At 39.5% G+C, this 21891-nt stretch overlaps 6 protein-coding genes across 13 annotated transcripts; 4 read left to right on the forward strand and 2 right to left on the reverse strand.

The window, feature by feature from the left end:
• Positions 1–338: 338 nt before the first annotated feature.
• Positions 339–2976, forward strand: LOC111481079 (DNA repair RAD52-like protein 2, chloroplastic). Of its 3 annotated transcripts, none has more exons than XM_023126397.1 (3): positions 339–501; positions 584–706; positions 1869–2976. In XM_023126397.1, the coding sequence occupies exon 3, from the start codon at positions 2076–2078 to the stop codon at positions 2697–2699; it is 624 nt and encodes a 207-aa protein (XP_022982165.1). In that variant the 5' UTR covers positions 339–501; positions 584–706; positions 1869–2075; the 3' UTR covers positions 2700–2976. The 3 variants fall into 3 exon arrangements, with proteins under 3 accessions (XP_022982165.1, XP_022982166.1, XP_022982164.1); XM_023126398.1 differs by having other exon boundaries at positions 1880–2976; XM_023126396.1 differs by having other exon boundaries at positions 340–501; positions 1842–2962.
• A 319-nt stretch (positions 2977–3295) lies between these two features.
• On the reverse strand, positions 3296–7211 carry LOC111481077 (bromodomain-containing protein 9). Of its 2 annotated transcripts, XM_023126390.1 has the most exons (9): positions 6737–7209; positions 6050–6089; positions 5879–5957; positions 5742–5787; positions 5557–5655; positions 4963–5031; positions 4495–4858; positions 4258–4415; positions 3296–4164 (listed from the first exon to the last, which is right to left on the reverse strand). In XM_023126390.1, exons 1-9 carry the CDS (start codon positions 7133–7135, stop codon positions 3937–3939), a joined length of 1482 nt encoding a protein of 493 aa, XP_022982158.1. In that variant the 5' UTR covers positions 7136–7209; the 3' UTR covers positions 3296–3936. The 2 variants fall into 2 exon arrangements, with proteins under 2 accessions (XP_022982158.1, XP_022982159.1); XM_023126391.1 differs by lacking the exon at positions 4963–5031 and having other exon boundaries at positions 6737–7211.
• A 323-nt stretch (positions 7212–7534) lies between these two features.
• Positions 7535–10645, forward strand: LOC111480836 (HMG1/2-like protein). Of its 3 annotated transcripts, XR_002717932.1 has the most exons (9): positions 7536–7720; positions 7817–7871; positions 8018–8116; positions 8510–8567; positions 8674–8718; positions 8801–8881; positions 8975–9073; positions 9161–9227; positions 9308–9737. XR_002717932.1 is itself a non-coding variant. In XM_023126029.1 (8 exons), exons 2-8 carry the CDS (start codon positions 7825–7827, stop codon positions 10463–10465), a joined length of 483 nt encoding a protein of 160 aa, XP_022981797.1. In that variant the 5' UTR covers positions 7535–7720; positions 7817–7824; the 3' UTR covers positions 10466–10645. The 3 variants fall into 3 exon arrangements, 2 of the variants coding, with proteins under 2 accessions (XP_022981797.1, XP_022981798.1); XM_023126029.1 differs by lacking the exons at positions 9161–9227; positions 9308–9737 and adding an exon at positions 10412–10645 and having other exon boundaries at positions 7535–7720; XM_023126030.1 differs by having other exon boundaries at positions 9161–9737.
• On the forward strand, positions 10424–11653 carry LOC111480837 (WUSCHEL-related homeobox 8-like). Its single transcript, XM_023126031.1, has 3 exons — positions 10424–10644; positions 10712–11221; positions 11342–11653. The coding sequence occupies exons 1-3, from the start codon at positions 10425–10427 to the stop codon at positions 11413–11415; spliced, it is 804 nt and encodes a 267-aa protein (XP_022981799.1). The 5' UTR covers position 10424; the 3' UTR covers positions 11416–11653.
• Positions 11654–12508: 855 nt separating this feature from the next.
• Positions 12509–19639, forward strand: LOC111481180 (epidermal growth factor receptor substrate 15-like 1). 3 transcript variants are annotated; one of them, XM_023126539.1, is made up of 13 exons: positions 12509–12973; positions 13678–14794; positions 15478–15696; positions 15792–16018; positions 16264–16338; positions 16519–16590; positions 16665–16763; positions 17416–17487; positions 17574–17688; positions 17931–17999; positions 18145–18457; positions 18561–18645; positions 18911–19639. In XM_023126539.1, the coding sequence occupies exons 1-13, from the start codon at positions 12854–12856 to the stop codon at positions 19445–19447; spliced, it is 3120 nt and encodes a 1039-aa protein (XP_022982307.1). In that variant the 5' UTR covers positions 12509–12853; the 3' UTR covers positions 19448–19639. The 3 variants fall into 3 exon arrangements, with proteins under 3 accessions (XP_022982307.1, XP_022982308.1, XP_022982309.1); XM_023126540.1 differs by having other exon boundaries at positions 18564–18645; XM_023126541.1 differs by lacking the exon at positions 18911–19639 and adding an exon at positions 18758–18901 and having other exon boundaries at positions 18561–18704.
• Positions 19640–19720: 81 nt separating this feature from the next.
• Positions 19721–21857, reverse strand: LOC111481182 (coiled-coil domain-containing protein 115). Its single transcript, XM_023126543.1, has 6 exons — positions 21545–21857; positions 21095–21212; positions 20654–20806; positions 20485–20543; positions 20245–20332; positions 19721–20134 (listed from the first exon to the last, which is right to left on the reverse strand). Exons 1-6 carry the CDS (start codon positions 21731–21733, stop codon positions 20016–20018), a joined length of 726 nt encoding a protein of 241 aa, XP_022982311.1. The 5' UTR covers positions 21734–21857; the 3' UTR covers positions 19721–20015.
• Between the last annotated feature and the right edge of the window lie 34 nt (positions 21858–21891).

Below are 21891 nucleotides of genomic sequence, written 5' to 3' on the forward strand. Positions count from 1 at the left end.
TTTTTGTTTTTTAAGATTACGATACTGACGTGTAGATGAATCTATAATTTTCTACCCAATAAATAAATAATAATAAATAAAAGTTGGGCCCATCAAAAAAGGAAAAAGAAAATAAAAAAAAAGGAATAAAGAAAAGAAGAAAAGACAGGGTTTGAAACAAAAGATGGCACATGATTGGAAAGCCTGTCTGGTTCGGCTCAAGCATTCATCGTTCGGCTGTCTGGGACCAGGTTTACATGGGAGGCCCAATATATTTCAGCCCAATTAATTGAAAAATAAAGCCTCTGAAGTCAAGGCCCAATAAAAGCCCATCACAAGAAACTCTTAATCTGCCCAGCTCCAACTACCTACCTACCTGACATTATTCGCCGGCGAGTTTCGTTTAGAGAGAGAAAACCGCGCTGCCATCAAGTTGCAGAGAGCCCGCCACGCGGTGTTTTGACCTAATAACTTTCATCAAAATTGACAGATCCCTCCGCTGCCCGAACAAGAAACTTTTTTGTAAGTGATCTTTAGCTTTCTGACTCTCTGAACTTTTGAGATATTGATACATATTTGTTTTTTAATCTTGAAACCATTACAGATCTATCATGCGCGGGCGGATCTAATCGGATCTGGAATACGAAAATCGTCAGCAGCGAAATATCCAGGGAGGTTGGATTTCTTGAAGGTTGTGTTGATCTATAACCATCTGGGTAATTGCAGTGTAAGCGTTTTCTCCAACCTTCTTTTATTCTTTACTTCGGAAATCGTGATTATTTGAGATTCACTGAATTCCTTGAGGCTCACATCTGCATCTGCCTTTTTCTTTTGGTTGTTGATTTGCAATTTTTGTGTAACTCTTCATGTCTTTATGCAATCTTTTCTTCCGATTCTAATAGTGGAGGGAAATTTAGACAGGGCTATAGTTAGTCTGGGAAATTTAGTATGAACAATTACAAATGGGCACTTCCCTGTTGAGCAACAAACTCAGCTTTTGGCTGCTGAAGCACCTTATAGAATGCCCAAAGTTCTATTGATCATCTTCATTCTGTGGATGACTATGCTATTAAACGTTCTCACAATGTTTGTAAACAATTACTTCAAAATTTTTGACATCACTGTCTGAAACAACTGTTTTCGGGATTACCATGGGGTTTTACCGCCTCCTAAAACAAATTTGCAATATAAACAGCATCCCCATTTTTGTTTACATGGGATAAAGTGAGATATTTTACAAAAGTAGTCAACAAAAATAGGATTAAATCCCGAGTCCTAGGAAATCCTAAGATCAAATTTATGGATAAATTTTCTCATATATTTTAAGGAGTAGGTAAAGGAATGTACAGACTTGTGTCCCGTGCCTTGTGATTTCCTTTTGCGGTTGGGCAAATGTAACAACGAGATTTGAGACATTTGTTTTCAGTTGTGTCCAACAAAACCTGCTGGAAATTAACTCACGCTGAAATAATCAGTTGGACCCCGGCATGCATATCCTTCATAAGTAATTTCCTAAGAGAATGTGCGGTATCCTTAATAAGTAATTTCCCAAGCTCCCCAATCCTATATGGTTTCCACAATTTTCCGGTATAATTTTCTAATCGGGGTCATCATAATATAATTCTTTTATGTAATATAAACGGATGTTCTATGTACGGCATTAGCGTTATTAGTTTCTCTCTATCAATGTTAAATTAGAAAACAATATTTTGCAAAAAATTAATTCAACGGGCATGCATTCTATTAGTGCATGTCTAGATTTTCTTAACAAACAGTGTTTTGTTTTCTCGTTGATCTTGATTGATATGCAGGTCTAGATTTTGTCTAAAATTTATTCTTTCTAAGAACATTTTCTTTTGTAGTTGTTAATTGAATACTGCTGTTTCAAGCTCGTCATCAGGTGGACTTGTGTCACACCAGTGTGGATCATCTTCATCCCGTTCATCAAGAGCCCAAATTGAATGCTTGGATCCCAAACTCTTGTTGCTAGGTATTTGGTAAACTTCAGGCATATTGACAGGTAGTTGTGGGTGGACGAGGGAATTGAGCTGAACTTAAGTTGCTGTCGGTCGTCGGTTCTCTGCTTCATTGTTCTTATGGCTCTCCAAACCTATGCCCATTTCCAGCTCTTGGGCCCTCGCCTCCCTGCATTTTCCTTTCTTCCCTCTTCCTACTCTGTTAGTGAGATTCGACTCCCTCAAATTTCTACTGCTACGAGACGCCATCTTCATCTTGTCTGCTCCAGCAGTGAAGCTAGTGGTAAGAAGGGAGTACCTAACACCAACTATGTTGTTCCACTCAATAAATCTTTTTCCCCGGCTAACTCATCCTGCATCACTCGCCCCCTTGCTGAGATCCTCCGCGATCTTAACAAGAGAATCCCCGATAACATCGCTCCAAAAGTTCCTCAATCTGACCCCCAGAATCGTCCTCCTGCTACTTTCATCCCCTGGTTTCATGCCAATAGGATGCTGAGTTTCTATGCCCCTGGATGGTGTGGAGAAATAAGAGATGTCATATTCTCTGACAATGGTAGTGTGACTGTGGTTTATCGTGTGACTGTAAGAGGATCTGATGGAGAGGCACACCGTGAATCGACTGGAACAGTATCAGCCACTGATAGCAATGTTGAAGATCCTGTAGCTGCTGCGGAGGAAATAGCTTTTTGCAAGGCTTGTGCAAGATTTGGCCTGGGTTTGTATCTCTATCATGAAGAATGAAAGCAAGAAGAATAGAAGAATGACATGCTTCCAACATGTATTAAAATTTTTAGTTTCAATATTTTGTAGAAATGGGATACTATAATGCTGGGCCTTGACATTTGAGGTGTAGATTACTAGTTTTAGATAATTCAGAGCTGGTCTTGAACTTTAACAAAGTCCAAACAAGATGCTGCCCTCCGTTCATGCTGATGAACTTTAAAATAAGAAAGCTTACAAATGAACCCTGTATCAAAGATGGCTTTTCAATTTACCCTCTGAAATGTGTTTTTTTGAAGATTGCTCCTTTGTTAGTTATAACAGATAGGACATTCAACCTATTATAAAGCTCGATGATCCAACTGGAACATGGATAGAAGCTAAGGTGTTCATGTCAGTAAGTGGATGGTTTTGTTTAGAAAATGAAATTGAGGCGTAGATGAATCTGTAGTTTGTAGTTTGTACAGGAAGAAGAAGTAAGCCCAGGGTAGGGGGGGGGGGGCTGGGCCCCATCAAGAAGGAAAAGGACAGAATTTGAAACGAAAGATAACACATGATGTAAGAGAGCAGCAAAACCCCAATTCGCTCTCAGCGTAGTTAATGAGAGACATCAGACGGCAAAAGTCAAATGTTTTTTGTATTAAAAATTTCTGAGTCTATTCGATTATCGATTGAGGTTTTGATTTGACCAGGTGAACAGATAAATGAGGTCCATGTAGTAAGTAATTGCACAACTCCCTATGGTCTAAAGATGGAGAAAATGAGACACTGAAGTTACTCTATCTGTACAGAGCTGCAGCATTACTCGTATGGTATAGTGTGAAAAAATCTGCAGCATAACTCGTATACGCCTAATCCAAAATGAGATGATAATTGAATGCACAGAAAGAGTTGGTTGATAATTCTTGCCAAGCCCCTGCTCTTGTTGTGTTTTGATCTGATCCACATCTTCTGCAGCAAGTTTCAGCATTTCAGCTTGGCTTAGTAAATCATCCAGATCACCAGCACCAGCAGCGCAGGGCTTTGGAAAGAAGGACTATGCATTTGACAAGGCACTGAATGAGTCCTTTGAACAGGACTCCCCACCAATAATGGCATCAAGTCTTGCCATTCTCATTTCTTGTCAAAAACGATGGGGGGAAGAAATCACCATCTTCGCACTATTGTCTCGCTTTGGGAAATTCTCACTCTGTCAGTTTCAACATCTTCGCCTTGTTCCAAAAAAGTTATTCGAAATACCAACCAATGTTTTAGTGAGTCAGATAAAGCTCTCCGCTGCTGTTTTTGTGTCAGCTGAGCCTCCTCCATCCGCAGGCAACATGGGCTGCTGCTGCTTCAGCATTTCAATTTCCTGTATCAGAACTCGCCCCAGCTCCCGACTACTACTTTCAATCTTCTTATATGCAATCTTCCAAACTACAGGACCAAGATCCGCTACAAACAGAGCTAGGCTTCTTACATAACCATGCTCAGCATGCAAACCTACCTGCTTGTTGATATTCATCATAAACATTACATTTACCAACAAAAACATTAAATTAAATAGCAAAGACAGAGAATGAAGAGTGACACCACATACAGTAATTAGTTGCTTCAAGTCTCCATCAAGGTTACCAAAGACAGATGACAAATTCCCACAGGACAATGAATGATTATTCCCATAGGTATGACGTCTATTCTCATCCACAGCCATATTATCATTCTTCCCACTTTTAAGAACACCCTTCAAAACTGAAGCTGAAAACAATTGGGTAGAAGTCAAAGATATATGTTGGACAAAACTGTAAAGACTGTAGGAAAAATGAGTAAAAGAAACCTGGAAATTCATTTTTCCATTCAGGCAACCAGCTGGCCAAAGTTTCGCCATGTTGAGCTGCTGCGGATGTCCTAACTGGAGGATCTTCAGGCAGGGGCCTGAAGGAAGAACGTGCCCTTCTCAAATTGTACCCATTGACGTTGATGGAATCATCGCCAGAAGCATGAGTAGCAGCACCCGAGCAAAACTCTGCCCCAATGCTGCTTTCAAGAGGGTTACTACCAAGACCTCCTAGACATCTCTTCTGGCTCTTTCCTGGGGGTCTACCCCTCCTCACAACTTTATGTTCTGCTTCACTTTCATCACTGCTTTCTCGCCTCAAATTCTCAAAATCCCTCTTCGCAAGTTCTTGTATGGATCGTGCCTAAGATAAAGTAAACTTTAAATCATATAAACAGTAAATCCAAGAATCATTCTAATCTAAAAGCCCCATAACATCCAAAAGCACCAATCTGAGCTTATCTAAACCTGACGGAAGAAAACGGTATCTGAAGCGTTATATTTCATCGCATTTGAACATATCAAAAAAATATCTTCCTGCGAGATTAAAATGATAAAAAAGAGTCAAATCACTTAAAAATCAACATCAAATATATTCTTTAAGAAACAAGGGATATAGAGCAAAACAACAAAGTGAATCTATCATATTAAAATATAAGTAAATTCTCAAGCTTGAAGTCAGATTTTTAGACCAGAAAAAATCATATCCAAAGAATGGCACAGTCCCATCTATATAATGCGAGATTAGCACAGATCTTAATCAAACCCATCGAGACTAAGACCTTGCATATCAGTGACTAGAACTCCAAACCGAACAGGCACCAAACCATGCACTTTAAGGATCTCAAAACTTCTTAGGAGTGCAAAACCTCGAGGCTATGGCTATGGCTATGGCTATGGCATGAGAAAGAAGATTTTTGCATGTATCTGTTCATTGACATGGATGTGGTGGAGGTAGGTAGAAGAGTTCCACAACCCAACTATCATAATAATTAGAAGACAGAGACATGGGCAATCAGAATGGCACAATCTACAAGTCAAAAAACAAGTCTGGGTTACAACCTCAAACTGTTCCAAATTTGCGTAAGCTCCCCCATCTAATTTGGCCCTCACAGTCCCAAAATCCATAGGATTCTCAATAAGGACATGGTAATCGGGAAGCTGCAGCAAAAATGAAATGAATCAAGTTTAGAGCTGTAAATCTAAAAACTGCGGAATAAAAAAAAGAAGAGGAAAAAAAAAAGAACCTCGTTTTGATCGACGGGTTGGGAAAAGACTCCATGGGTGTCTTTTCTGGAAGGAAACAGGGAGCACTACTCAAAACGATTATTAAATGGGAAACAATAATGAGGGAAAACGATAAGAAACAAATGAACAGTCGCACTTTTGAAGCCTATCGAGGATGAAAATCAACAACTTTTTGTCTGGCAAACTTGTCGTGGGACCAGACTCCACCTGCGACCCTACTCACATCATTATAAATAGTATCACCAAATAAAGTTCACAACAACAACAACAACATCCATCATCAACATTTAGTTAGAGAATTAGATACCATTATTCGCAGTGTCTGTCGCTTTCCATGTTTTTTCACTCTGCAAATTAAAGTAATCAAACAAGATTAGAGCTTTGGAGTGTGGGAATGCATTTCTATTTAACTCTCTACAAAGTTGCAGCAAAGCCCTTCCAGATGCAGCCTTGAGATACATGAATACAAAAATCATAATAGCTATATAAAAGACAAATTCATTCTTTTCAAGTTGATACTGTAATGCTTTATTTATCCAATTAATTAATTATCAATTATAGAAAGGAGAATTCCATTAAGTAATATATATCTAAAACTACCATCCTCCCAAATTCAAAAAAAAAAAAAAAAAAAAAAAAAAAAAAAAAAAAAAAAAAAAAAAAAAAGATAGAAACTTAACAGAGTAAAACACATCCCACAAACTTCCGATCTGACAGAAAGTTTGCCAGAATCTTCAATTTACGCGCGAAACTTCACAAATCATTGAATCTCGTTTGGATAATACAACGATTTGATTTTATCGAGAAAAAGGGAAAGAAACAAAACTGATTGATTTTATAAATCATTGCCGCAAGGGGTTTTCTTCCTTTTTTCAAACTGGTTGGTAAAAAAAAAAAAAAAAAAAAAAAAAGGAAGAAGAAGAAGAAGAAACAATTTCCTTTTCGCCAATGCTTGAAAATATTTTTTGACGAGCGAATAGATTCAGTTCATCACCACTTCTGAAGATCCAAACTGGGCTGCAACGATTCTGCGACGTTTGAGTGCCGACTCGGAATCTTCGTCGTAGGGGGATGATTTACGTAAAGAATAAGCGGACAATGTTGGATAGTTTTGGCGAGAAGTTAAACCAAGTAAAGGTTTGTGCTTCTTCTCAATGCGCTCGTCGTCATCGTCGTCGTCGTCGCCGGTGACGCGCTCTGTCGCGGGGTGAGCATTACGATTCTGGCAAGTTGAAGGACTCTTAGGGTTGGAGGCCAAGTCGAAAGCGTTAAGCGGTTGTTGATGCTGTTCCTGCAACTTCTGCTGTTTGAGGAACCGTTTTTGGAGATCTAAGAGAGAAGGACGGCCCTTTTTCTTTCTCTTCTTCATCGTCGATTTGGAAACCTCGCCCATTGTTCTTCCCTTTTTCGGAGGGACCCAACGCAGGGAGTTAATCGATTTCAGTTTTCACGGCGGACGATGCAGGGATTTCTAGGCACGTGCGAATCGCATGACAGTATAACGTGCGTGCAAAGGAATAGAAACGCTGGAGCACGAAGGCACCGCAAATGGGCCCTTTCTATGGATATGGGCTTTTTTGTAATTTTCTGGCCCACATCATTATAGTGTGTTTCACTCTGGGCTTGATTGATTCGAGCTTCTTTTGAGGCCCAACATTGGAAAAACGGGCTTTCAGAGATGCTCTACACTTGCCCCTCGCCCCGCCCACGAATATGAGCAGTAGGGATCTTGACGACGTGCACCAATGGCATAAGAGTGCGCGGATTATTGAGTTGGCAATAAATGAAAAATCCCGCCGAAATTCCTGCTTGGTTTCATTTCGTGCGCAATTGAATTTCAATTTGCCCTCCTGTCCCTCAAGGACTGAATTATCCCTCTCCTCCTCGCCTCGTACCGCTTCTTTGCTTCTCTCTCACGCGCAGCTTCGCTTCATCCTCCCTTTTCAAACCCTATACCTAACCTAACCTCCTTCCATCGGTACGTTTCATCCATCTCCTTCGATTTCTGATGCAATTTCATGTGCTTTCTTTCTTTCATCTCGAAATTGTTGCTGATCTGATCTTATTCCTGCAGGATTCGATATGAAAGGCGGTAAATCGAAGACGGAGTCGATGAAACCACACGCCAAGTGAGTTTTTATTGTCTCTTCCATGTTTTTTCTGTCTGATGTGTTTGTTTTCCACTTTTAATCGGTTCATATCACCTGTGTTAAAGTAGGCGTTAACCCTTTTTGTTCTGATCGATCGTTTTTGCTTATTTGTTCATTTGCTGTAGGCTTGCGGTGAAGAAAGGTGCAGCCAAGAAAGGGAGTAAGAAGGCAGGAAAAGATCCTAACAAACCCAAGAGGCCGGCCAGTGCTTTCTTCGTTTTCATGTAATTTTTTTTTATAAGTAAAACTTCTAATTTGCACTTTGATGGTTGAATTACTCGCTTATCTACAAATTATTTCATTTGTACGGCTTTGGAGTTGAGTAATATGCGAGCTTGGATGGAAAAACTATGAACTTGTTTATGGTTTGTGACAAAATATATATTCAAAATCATTATAATTACCTTGTGGATTTATTAGCGAGTGTCAAAACACCCGAATTTCAACGAAAAGATTCCTCTGATTTATGTGTATTTTACTTGAGCCGTATTTTTGTTCCTGTGAGTCGATTATGTTTCTTATCTCTATGCTGTCGTGTTGTTGTCGTCTTTTTTTTTTTTTTTTTTTTTTTTTTTTTTTTTTTTTTTTTTTTTTTTTTTTTTTTTTAACAATTAAAGGGAAGAGTTCAGAAAGAAGTTCAGCGAGGAGAATCCGAATAACAAAGCAGTATCTGCTGTAAGTTATTTCCCTTTGTATTTTAGGTTATTTGTCTCCATTCAACTTTTGCAATTCATTCTATGGTAATGTGCGTTGACAATTGACTTGCAAATGGTTCGATCAGGTTGGCAAAGCTGCAGGACACAAATGGAAATCGATGTCTGATGCTGTACGTGATTGCCATCGTAGTGTTTCTTAACCTCACCTGGTATTATTATAAACTATGTCTGGATTGCTGTTTATAATATCAGGAAAAAGCACCTTACGTTGCCAAGGCTGACAAGAGGAAGGTTGAATATGAGAAAAACATGAAGGCCTATAACAAGAAACAGGTATTAATATCCTCTTGGAAAAGTTTCTGAAGCATTCATATTGCAACTGTATATTACTGTGTGAATTCAATTTTCACTCCCATGTGAGTTCAGGCTAGTGGAGCCAATGCTGCAGAGGGAGATGAGTCTGAGAAGTCAACGTCTGAGGTGAATGGTGACGATGAGGCAGGAGACGATGATGGCAGCGAGGAGGTAGTTTGTTTAAGGATTGCTGTATAAGTAGACGTTTTCATGTGGATGTTTGTTTGAGATTACCATTCCTTTCATTTGATATTGCAGGAGGATGAGGAGTGATGAAGGTGTAGATGATAGTAAAGTCATTTAGGCTGACCTTCCAGCAGTAATGGTCTGATCATTTCCTGTTAAATGTCTTTAATATCATGAAAATATATTGGTATCTCCCTTTTATTTTGTTTGTGCATTCAGGAACCACCAATGGGTTGTAATGGGAGATCATCTGTGTCATGTACCTTACAATGTTTAGTTGTTCCAACCCCCAACTATGTTTTTTTAATTTTTCAACTAAGATGGCAAGAACAGAAGATGATGAGGATGAAGATGGTACCAAACCCACGCACTAAATCTCTTCTCCTTCCTACTATGGACCAACTATTAGAGCCTCCACTCGACCTCTGAATTCGAGATATGCCACCAGAATGCTTGCTTGGTGTGTCCTGTTAATGTTTGTCTGTTTCTTTTAAATGTTCATCCTTCATTACTGAATCAAGCCAACACTCAAGGTGTTTCATTCTTTCAATGTAATTCAAGAAATGGTTGATCTGATGGACAATTCGTTATAAATGTCGAAAAACGAAAAGAAGATCCACCAACATTATTAATGAAGGAAATTTGATAATGCTCCTCCTTTAATAATATGTCCACCGGGCACCCCCTCCACCTGTTAAATATGACATTATTTAGTTTAGCGTTGAGGAAATTAAAAAAAAAAAAAAAAAATCCCTTTAATTACGTTTCCACACTAAGAGGTTCGGTTTTGCAGTCGGTGGTTTCTGCAGAAAAAAAGACCGAACTTTTTTTTCTTTATAAAACCGAACCTTGCATGGAACATTGGAGAAGTCAGTTTGACGTTGGCCCAATAATGAAGTCGTTCATAACACCAACAGAATTGAGTGCAGTGGTATTGGTGCGTGGAACCCACGCGCTGTAGCAGCTAGTAGTGGAGGGTTTGTGGTAAAGGGACATTGCCGTCGTGGCAAAGCAAAGAAAAGATACAGACAAGCCAAGATAATCAGAAGACCCGCCGCGACCTCCGCAATTAGCGATAGAGTGCGGGTCCGACGTGGCATGTTCAGCAACAGCACAGTAGGCTGACCGCGCTTTCCACGCCTTTTTCTGTCTTTTTTTTAGGCTCCTACTACTATCCAAGTCTCTTGTGCGTTGCTTCCAATTGAGTGGTTTTTGTTTCCCCCTTTTTGCTTTGCTTAACAGGAGAAATGGAAATGCCCAAATGGGTTTGCTGAGAATGGAGACGTAGAAGAACCAACAAAAGAGGAAGAAGAAGCAAAAGAGGAGGAGGAGGAGGATGGAGTGGCCGAACCAGCAGCAGCAGAACAACCAAACTGAGCAATTGCAAATTCAAGTAGAGCAATTGAGCAACGGCGATGGAGTTGGCGGGCTGTACGTCAAGGTAATGACGGATGAGCAAATGGAGCTCCTCAGGCACCAGATCTCTGTCTATGCTACCATATGTGAGCAGCTCGTGGAGATGCACAAGGCTATCACCGCCCACCAGGACCTTGCCGGTCTTTCTCTTTCTTCATCTCATTATCAAGTTTATGTGAGCAGCTCTAATGTTGTCTGGTTTTTCAGGAATTAGGGTAGGGAACCTTTACTGCGATCAAATAATGGCATCTGCGGCTGGTCACAAGATAAGCGCTAGGCAGAGGTGGACGCCCACGCCTGTGCAGCTTCAAATTCTTGAGCAGATCTTTGATGAGGGCAATGGGACCCCAAGCAAGCAGAAGATCAAGGAAATAACTCTCCACCTCACACAGCATGGCCAAATTTCAGAAGCAAATGTTTACAATTGGTTTCAGAACAGAAGGGCTCGCTCAAAAAGAAAGCAGGCAAATTCAACACCAAATAATCCAGACTCAGAACCAGACACAGAAGTTGATTCTCCAAAGGACAAAAAGACCAAACCAGAAACCTTCCAAACATATGACCAATTCGTTTCGAATTCCAACAACGTGTATTCTCAGACATCTGATTTAGGCGCTGAAATGCTCGCCTTTGATGCACAATCAAACAAAGGGGACCCCATGTTTCAGTCTTTCGGATCGAGTCATTTAAGTCAGGTGGCCACAGCACAGAATCACAGTACGTTCCTAATCTTCTAAGCACTATACGTTTGAGAGCATGCTGAATCAAACATATTTGAAGATAATGCATATTTGAGTATAACTTGTTAGTTTGTACATTGAACTTGCGAATGTGCAGGAAATAATGATAAGATGAACGTACCAGACGGCTACACCCCTTACCATCCTTGTGAAGGATATCCACTTGGTTGAGTGATTGATGCCTAACATTCCACAGATGTTCTTGAAAACAATGGTCTGATCATCCTGGAGGAATGTTAACTGAGACAGTAAATATTAGAGAGCATGTAAAAGGAAATCAAGTTTTGAAGATGCTTGTTGGGGCATTTTACATACGTGGTTACCATTGATATAGCTTACAATATAATAGAAATCGAACTCCTTGTATTTGACTTGTACAACCAACTCATACAGTTCTGTAGTTTGGTCTGAGATCCTCTTCCGCTGATATCAGCCATTGTCAAACTGATATCCTCTTCCGCTGATATCAGCTATTGTCAAACTGATATCCTCTTCCACTGATATCAGCTACTGTCAAACTGATATCAACTAATAGAGAGGTAAAATCCACGCTACCCGCACAAGATTAAAACATGCTAAACTAATTAATTGCCTGCATTTGCTAGCAATCTCCTAAAGTTACCATAATTCCAACCCAGCTACAAAAACATCTCCGATACGACTAACCTTGTGCCCGCATCCTTGATCCGACTGTTTTTCTACTTTGATGCAGCATCTAGGTGCCCACTTTCTTAAGATTCTCAAGGCACTTTTTAGGAATTTTCTTAAGAAGCATGTGAGTGAGGATAAAACGTGCATAAATGACTTTGGTTGGTTTGTGAGGATAGTCTTCATTCTTAGAAGCACGTTAAGACAACTATGTAACATAGAATGTCGGGATCATCTGGATTCTGAATCCTAAACATAAAGCGTTACATCATTTGAGTATGGATTCAACCTACTCAACGATATGATTCTCAATCCTACCAATGATAGTCACCTTAGTTCAGTAGGATACCACTAGGTACCGCTAACGCCTATTACTAAAATCGTTTGTAGCATACGGATGCATGCTTGAGAATCCAAAGGTCAGCTATACAGATACTTGAGAATGGCGCCAAACTAAGAATGAGATTGTGGTGAGATGGATGGAAACCGTTGCATAATTTTGATAAAATGATTGGTAGGTCGGAATTAAAATAAATATTCTGTGGGAAAATTGAGTTTTTATTTCTTTGAAAATGAAAAAATTGAGGCATTAAATAGAAAGAAAGAGAATTAAAAACGTTAATTCCGGTGACTAAGCCACCCAAATTCAGACGGGAATTTTGTCTGTACAAATCCTTCTCATTACCTGAAGCTTCCTAAATTTTCTTCCCTGTTCGGTTATATTGGTTATCGGCTTCTTTTCTCCTCCCTCGATCCCACGTTTCAGACTTCGGCTTATCTCTGCGCTCCTCCCTCAACTAACACTATACAATTCCTCAATCGACCTACCGTCTCATTTCCCTCTGTTCGCTCTTGCTGTTGTGGTTGAATGGTCATGGTGGGACGATGATTGCCTGAAGGAATTTTGATCTACTGCGTTTTGTGTGTGCTACCGGCGGGATCCAATCGAGCGGGGGCTAATATGGATCAGTTCGACGCATTCTTCAGGAGAGCCGATTTGGATGGTGATGGAAGGATTAGTGGAGCTGAAGCTGTCGCTTTCTTTCAGGGCTCCAATTTGCCTAAAAATGTTCTTGCACAGGTTCCCTTCTTCGCTTTCTACCCCCTTTCTCACCTTTTATTCTCCAGATTTCTTATGCGCTATTTATCTTAGATCAATGGCGTCCATGTACTTCGATTAGTTTGCGAATTCGAAATCCATAAACTATTCGTTTTTCACTTCATTACTTTGTTTCTCGGTCTAAAAATTAAGGTGTCTGCGCCTCGTGGAATAGTTGTTAATTGAGTGGTTGCCAATATCTTTTAGGAAAGTTCTGGTGTTTAATTTCCTTCCTTGAGTTTTTCGCTGAGGTTCTTCCTTTTATGAAACATTTTACCCATCGAAATGCTGTATTTAGATATAATTGTCACGCATTCCAACGTCAGACCTGCGATTGAAATCTAAAACTTCCTCGCGAGATTGAATTGGCGACCTTCTTGCAATTCAATTTTCTGATGTAGTCAACGCATGCTGATTTAGTCTGGTTGTACAATTCAAGCTCTAACAATCTTGCATTTGTATTCAGTTTCAGCCAACTGGTACAAATAGTCTGTATTTAAGCTATTATGTTGAAAGGATTTCCTTTTACTTGATCCTGTTCTAATAAATATGTAACTGATGAAAGATGACGCCTCTAGTTGTGTCCATTGCCTACTGCCACCATTTAATAAGAAGTGTTAGTATGCTTACAAATCTGTCATTCTGTAAATGGTTTAGCCAATCAAGGTTATCTTCTTTACTTGCAGATATGGATGCATGCTGATCAGAGAAAAACAGGTTTTCTTGGGCGACCTGAATTTTATAATGCTCTCAGACTCGTAACTGTTGCTCAAAGTAAGCGAGAGCTAACTCCTGATATTGTTAAGGCAGCACTATATGGTCCTGCTGCAGCGAAAATACCCCCACCAAAGATTGTTCTTCCAGCTGTATCTACCCCTCAATCAACTTCAGTGCCTGCTGCATCTCCTCCACAGATGAGTATGCCTGCACCAACGGCATCTCAAAATTTTGGCTTTAGAGGACAAGGAGTTCCAAGTGTAGGTGTGAATCAGCAGCATATTTCAGCCCAGCCAAACCCTTCCATGAGGTTACCTCAAGCTACACCTGGTGGTGTTTCTTCCAGTACGCAAATGGTTGTTGCTGCTGCTGAACACTCTGGTGGAGGACACGTACGGAGTTCAAGTCTTCCAAACACAAATGATTGGCTTGGTGGAAGACCAGGTGGTGCCCTTGCTGCTGGGCCTAGAGGAGTTAGCCCTTCAGTGCCTTCCCCAGCTACGTCGTTATCATCAGCTTTAGTGCCTTCTCAGCCTATGCCTAATGATAGAGCACTGGCTGTTTCTGGTAATGGATTTACTTCTAAGTCGGCAATTGGTGCTGACATGTTTTCTATTACTCCATCTCCACATAGACCAGATTCTACCGGACTCAACAATACAGCTAACGGTAGTATTGGCCCATCAGCCATCGTTCCAGTTTCCAGTGTATCCCAACCTTTTAGTCAGCACAAATCGATGGAGTCATTGCAGAGTGCCTTTGTCTCACGGCCATTATCTGGCGCACCGTTACAGCTCTCTCAGTCACCCTTACAGCTCAATCAGTCACCCTTACAGCTCTCTCAGTCAGCACTGGAACCTACCAAGGAGGTTAGAGCAACAGGTCCATCACCACTTATATCTTCTGGGATCACAACTGGAGCCAGGAACTCGACTTCTGAACATGCACAGGTTTCTTGGCCAAAGATGAAACCAACTGATGTTCAGAAGTACACAAAAGTTTTTATGGAAGTAGACACTGACAGAGACGGTAGAATTACTGGTGAGCAGGCACGGAATCTATTTTTAAGTTGGAGGTTACCTAGAGGTACGGACTTCCTCTCCTTTTTCTTTTCTTTTTGTTTTGTGTTTAAATCTATAATGTAATTTCTCATTGTAGTTGAAGAGTTGTTTAATTTACAATTAGCGATACAATTTAGTGTTGTTTTTGCAATGAAAAGGGGGGAACAATTTAGAATAGCATGACATCATTGACTTCGTCCTTTTCCTAGTTGGGAGGAAACAATTTAGAATAGAATATTTATGTCAAAGTTTGCTCAACTTACTCGGTTTCTTACCCCAAAAAAAGATCTCTAGTTGGGAGGCTTCGTCCTTTTCCTGTTTGTGTATTACACAAAAAAATGGAAATGAGCATATGTGCTCAATGAATATGTATTAATGTTAAGCGGCAAGTTTTGAGGTTAGAATTATGGTTCTTTTCATTCTGATATGCAAAAAGGTTTGGTTTTGCCCTTTAGTTGACGACTCTTTTTATATTAGCAACTCATTAGCAGTTAGACACAATTTGAGTATTTGGAAATATATGTGCTTTCTAATGTAATGCTGGGAAGATAGTTTTAGTTTAAGAAATTCACGTATACTTTTTTCTAATCCCCAGGAAGTTATGCCTGTCCTAACTTTTCCTTTATTTACCGAAACTCTTGTAAAGTTGCTTTTATGGATATTCTTTTAATTCATTATGCACGCTCAATCTATGTTTCATATTCTCAGAGGTCTTGAAGCAGGTGTGGGACTTATCTGATCAAGACAATGACAGCATGCTTTCTCTCAGAGAGTTTAGTTTTGCTTTATATCTAATGGAACGTTACAGGGAAGGTCGACCTCTTCCAGCTGTGCTTCCAAATAATGTTATGTTTGATGAGACTCTGTTGTCCATGACAGGACAACCTAACGTTGTCCACCCAAATGTAGCTTGGGGTCCCCATCCTGGTACTTACTAGAGTGTCAGTTGTGCTTATTTTCTTTTGCCCTCTTATTTCTCTCTTTCTTATATTTTTCCTTAACTTTTCCTTCTTTGAAATTAGGATTTGGACAGCAGCAACCCCAGGTCGCTGCTCGGTCGATGGCACCAACTGCAGGATTGAGGCCCCCAACAAATGTACCTGCTTCGAAGGCTGGTGGTGCTAGACTATCCAATGCGCAGAAATCAAGGACTCCAGTGTTGGAGGATTCATTTCTGGACCAATCTGACAAGAACCAACAGAATTCAGCTAGCCCAAATGCTCAAGATGCTACAGCATCAGAGAAAAAGGCATCTCCTTATATCTATCAGTCAACTTTCATATTATGTTTTTGAGAGGACCCAGTTTCATCCTATTTGAGTAATTCCTACGCTTGCTAGTTAATGGGCTTCTTTTTTTATTCCTTGTAAAATGTTCCCCTTCTATCATGTCAAGTATATATTTCGTTTCTTATTTCCTCTTGAATTCAGAAGGTTGACATCACCTGTTATGCAGTATTATTCTCTCTAATGTTCTTTTATCTCATCCTTGATAGGTTGGAGAGACAGATAATGTTATTTTGGATTCAAGAGAAAAGATTGAATTCTATCGCACAATGATGCAGGAACTTGTAACTACTCTTCGCTGCCTTTGCTTTCAGTTTCTTGATAATATGTGTTCAACATGCAATTCCAAGTCTATTTGTTCTTTTTAGTAAATGTTTTGCTCAACTTTTTTCAAAAATACTTTCTGACTATTTTCTTATGTAAGTAGTTCAAATTTGTACATTTGATCATTGTCTTCTTTTCAGGTTCTGCATAAAAGCAGATGTGATAATAGATTAAATGAGATCACAGAAAGGGCATCTGCTGACAGGCGTGAGGTATTTTCTATTCTGTTTTTAGGTCCGCTACCATTTTCTTTTTCTTTGCACTTATTTATGGCTTTATATTGCAGGCAGAAACTTTGGGGAAAAAATATGAGGAGAAGTACAAGCAAGTGGCTGACTTAGCATCTAAGTTAACCATTGAAGAAGCAAATTATCGTGATGTTCAAGTTAAAATACACATCTTGAAACTGTACTTCGATATTGTACCTGAATTGTTATGCATCTTCTTCCACCTTTTTATAGCATCCACTGGAACCGGCTGGTTAATCTTATCGCTGCTGTCACTGCTCAGCTATTAATTAGAAAGTTTCTTGGGGACACTTTATTTTGTTTTCAAGTTCTTTATATATCAATTCTTGATATAGGGATATTTACTTACCTCATACTATTTCATTTATATGTTTGTCTATGCTAACGTATGTGATTTCCCCCCAAAAAAAATGTGAATATGACGTAGTTAAATGGACTTGATGCAAAAATTTAGCATAAAGGATCAGTGAATATTATTCATTGGTTGGCATTTTGACCGAACTTAATTAAATGCATTAAAATTTCATTAGATTAGAATTTTCCAAGTGTTTTTTTTTTTTTTTTTTTTTTGAGGGAGAGTTTATTCAGTGCATTTAATCATTAATAGAAACTCACAGAAGTTTATAATGCTTGATGACCAGAACGGTATGCTTGCAGGGGAAAGTAACCATTTTAAGCCACAAGCCCATACGCTCATCTTTCACTTTAAAGTTTTTGTCCTTGGCTGCATTTGAGATTTGTTGTTTCATGTGTAATTTTACAATCCCCTGTTGTTTGTCATTCTTCCAGGAAAGGAAGGCAGAGCTGCATGAAGCAATTATTAAAATGGAACAAGGAGGAAGTGCTGATGGTATTCTTCAGGTATGATTTTGCTACATAGCTGCGTGCTTCAATTTGCCGAAGGCTATTCTGTTTTGTTGTCTAGTACTGATGTTTTTCTTCTTCAGGTCCGAGCTGATCGAATACAATCTGATATTGAGTTGCTTCTTAAGGCTTTAACTGAACGTTGTAAGAGACATGGAATTGATGTTAAGTCGGCAGCTATGATCGAACTTCCAGTAGGTACTAGTCTCACATTAGCCTCAGATTTATACTTTTTCATCTTCTATCTAGATTCCTTTTGCATGTGCTTGCATCTTCTAACTGAACGTTGTAAAAAAAAATTAAAAAAAAGTTAAGGAAATGTGTGGTACATTTGTTCCTGTACTGATTGTACATCATCTGTGGCATGATGTGATGACCCATTATGCGATCAAAGTGACTTGATGTATCTTGGTTTCAATTAATGACATTTTACATATTAGGCTGGCAACCTGGAATTGCGGATGATGCAGCTGTTTGGGATGAAGAGTGGGATAAGTTTGAAGATGAAGGTATAAGTGATTCTTTACAAGTTATTTACTTCTCTGGATTTACAGTGATGTAGTTTTTGGTCTCGTTGTCTGCTAACTTCGACTAGTAATTTGATGGAGATACCTCATATTTTTGTTCATATGAGTTACTTAATGTACCTTTCAGGATTTTCCAATGACCTCAATCTCGATCCGAAGCGTGTTTCTGCCTCAAAACCAAAAATGTCAGATAGTCTGGATGAAAAGGATCTAGAAGATTATAACTCAACCCTTGATTCATCGTTCAATGGCAATGACAAGACCAAAGTGGGGATCTTCTCGAGTACCATCAATCATGGCCTTGAGAGTGAATTTATGTATAGCCACAGTGAAGATGAATCAGCTAGAAGTCCATATGGCAGTCCAGCTGCAAAGACATCTCTAGAAAGCCCTCATGAATTTTCAGATGCTGTTTATGAAAAAAGTCCGGAAGCATATAGGTAATAATGGATTCCTATTTTTTTATACTTGTAACTTCTTGCAGCTCTTTCATACAGCCCCATCTATTTTATGTTATGCCTTTTTGTTTATTTCTTGCATTAGAAGTTTCGATGAGTCAACTTGGGGCGCCTTTGACAACAATGACGATGTGGACTCAGTTTGGGGAATAAAACCAGTTAATACCAAGGTGAGCATGAAAATGCTGAGATTCTATTTGGGTTTATTATTGGAAACTATTTTCTAAAAAAGAAAACACAAATGATATCCTAAAATTGATTCATGAACATGGTCTTGGTCTTTTGATGTTCCCTTCTGTTGTTGGGAAATTTGATGCATGCCCTTATATTTCAATTTGAGATCATAGTTGGCAATGATGCTCACTAGTGTGGGACTGATTATTGGATTTGAGCCATGCCTATTTTTTTCTCTTTATATTTGATGGCATCACACAGGAATCAGACGCTGAAAAGCACCAAGATATGTTTGGATCCGGTGATTTCGATACGAGCTCTGCTAAAACAGCATCCCCCAATGCAGATAGCTTCTTTCAGACAAAAAGCCCATTTTTTGAGGATTCTGTCCCTCCCACTCCTCTCTCTAGATTCGGCAACTCCTCTTCCCCTCGTTATAGTGATGTGGGGGACCACTTCTTTGACAATTCCTCCAGGTTCGATTCATTCAGCATGCAGGATCCCAGTTTTTCTCCACAACGCGAGAAGTTCTCCAGGTTCGATTCAATAGGCAGTTCTCAAGACTTTGGCGGTAACCAGGAGAAGTTTTCAAGGTTTGATTCTATCAGTAGTAGCATGGACTTCGGCCAGAGCAGCCAGCGGCACGCCAGGTTTGACTCCGCTGGCAGCTCCAGAGATTTCAGCCACAGTGCCTTCTCTTTTGATGATGCTGACCCATTTGGGTCCTCTGCCCCGTTTAAAGCCCCATCAGAGAATCAAAGTCCCAACAAAAGTTCTGATAGTTGGAGAGCTTTCTAACCTTCAGAATCCTGTTTGAGTTTATGTACTTGTATCAATTCCCTTGTTTTCCCAACTTATCTTGTTCTTTATAGTGAGCCGGGTGCCATTTTTTGTCTTTTGTTATGGCTTGGAAGAACTTGAAATGGATGGACATATTTTTGTACGTTAAGGTGGTGGTATATGTATTGATTTCATGACATTGTTTGTTTATGACGACATGTTTTGCAAAAGAAATTGCACATCTCTTGGTTTACTTTTCTTGAGCTAGGTAGATACAAGAACGCACGTCCATTTGCACACTCACAACATGCCTTGGATACACATAGAGATGTAAGAAACAAAGATCGAGTTATTCTTTCAACGAAGAATATGGTGCAAAATCCATTTCTTCTACAACTTCTCTGAAGAATACAGAGTTCATGTACCATAGCTAACTTTGAGGTGAGAGAGAGTGCACAGACAAAACCAAACAGGTCCGTTAATTTGTACTGTGGACATCATCCCACCAACTATCATAGCTAACTTTGAGGTAATTAAAACAATTTACCATGAGGGAAACAAATGATTGTCATGTTTTGGCGGTGCCTTACAGTTCTTCCTTCACTTGCTCGAAGGAGGATGCGTCGTCCAATCCTTTCTTGACTTGATCGAAGGAAGATGACATTGCCAAACGCTTATTTGCAATTTCCACAATAAGTTCAAGTGCTGCGAAAAAATAAATTGCGAATATGTGTCAGTATCATATTCTTGAACTATATAACACACACACACACGCCCGCCCCATTTAATGAGGATACAGGTATTGAGAAATTCACCATTTTCAAATGAAAGTTGAGCTGATCGGAGCTTGGGGGAAACTAAAGTTCCAAACATTGAAAGTGTTCGAGATCGTTCCTTTTGTACCTACACAACACGATCAAAATACTGTGAGTCGGTGTCCACTTCTTTACCATCCCAGTATCACAGAGCAAATAAATATGAACCGTAAAACAAGAAGGAAAAGCCACAACTAGTCTATAAAAGGAGAGTATTAGGTCAATGGAACCAACACTCGCCTGATCATCAATGATGAAAGCATCTTCTTTCTTTGTAGAACTTCTCCCCAGATCATCTTCTAATGAACAGAAGAAGAGAGTTTACATACATTCTAAAGAACAGAAACCAAAAAGAGGAAATAACTTGGGTTAAAAAATTCTGTAAGCATGAATAGATGGGACCAACTACCAGAAAGCTCAGAAATGTTCCGTTGTCGTAGCTGAGGACTATCAGATTTCCTTTCCAATTTGTCATTGTATTTATCTTCTACCAAGCACTCTCCACCTTCAGTGGATGTCCATTTCCGCAAGTTAATGAATGGCTGCGTTCCTATGGAGCCACCTTCAGTGGACATATCATTACCAAGTGAGACTATTGCCAACTTAGCATGTTTAAAGAACATTTATCATTATATGTGGAACAGTTCACTAGATCAAGTAGTTACATGATAATCAGACTCTCTGGTTTATGCAATCAAAAAGACTCTCTCAAGTTTAGGCTTAAATCCTCCATTTTTCAGGGAATTGAGTGGTTGAACAATAGTCGGAAGATGGTTAAATGTTTATAGAATTTCCTAGCTGGTTCAAACTTCAATAATGATATCTGGGAAGCGGGGGTGATTAAGATTACCATCGCGTTCGTCCACCCGCAGCGATGTAGCAGCAGAATGAATTTTCAAGTCCAGTAATGCAGTGCTTACGCGAGAGGTACCCATAGAATGTCGGGCGCTCGCCAAATCAAACCATCCCTGTTACTCGAATGGATGCGCAAAGTTAGAGGCAGCATTTCCGCAGCCAAAAGAAATTAAGATATAGCGAATAAAAGCAATCCCTCAGTAAGCGTTCTTAGAAATCGAGCAGAGAATTGTTTACGGCCATTATTTCGGTAAATCCGACAAGTCTTAGAAGTGAATCCTATTAGACTCTTCCATTGCAGATATCCGGACGCTTAATACCTCCTCAATTTCAACCATTTCAGAAGCATAATTGAGTCAATTTGTTTTGTAGGAATCCAAAATCCAAAATACAAACTTATGTTAGAATTAGGGTTTGATTGATGTAGAGATCAATTTTCGCGTACCTGGCGGAGTGTTGATGACAATGCATCCAACAGATTCAGATAATCATCCGTCGAATCCAGAAATTGCAGCAAAATGCTTTCTCGTTCTTCTCGTTTTTGCTTCTGTTGTTCTTGCCGCGTTTCTTCAATTCCATCTTCCTCCCCTGACTCGTTCAGGGAATCCAGCGATGGATCTGGTATTTCCTTCATCGACAATTCATCAGATTCTCAAAACTCAACTCAGCTTGAACTAAAACACTTCAGTTTATATAAATATATTTTCCATATTCATAAATTTCCATACATCATATTTGCTGCCCTAGATCATATATAGTTATATTTTATTAGTTGTTTTGAATTTGTCCATC

The sequence above is a fragment of the Cucurbita maxima genome, unplaced genomic scaffold (genome assembly GCF_002738345.1).
Source record: "Cucurbita maxima cultivar Rimu unplaced genomic scaffold, Cmax_1.0 Cma_Scf00006, whole genome shotgun sequence".
Lineage (NCBI taxonomy): Eukaryota > Viridiplantae > Streptophyta > Magnoliopsida > Cucurbitales > Cucurbitaceae > Cucurbita > Cucurbita maxima.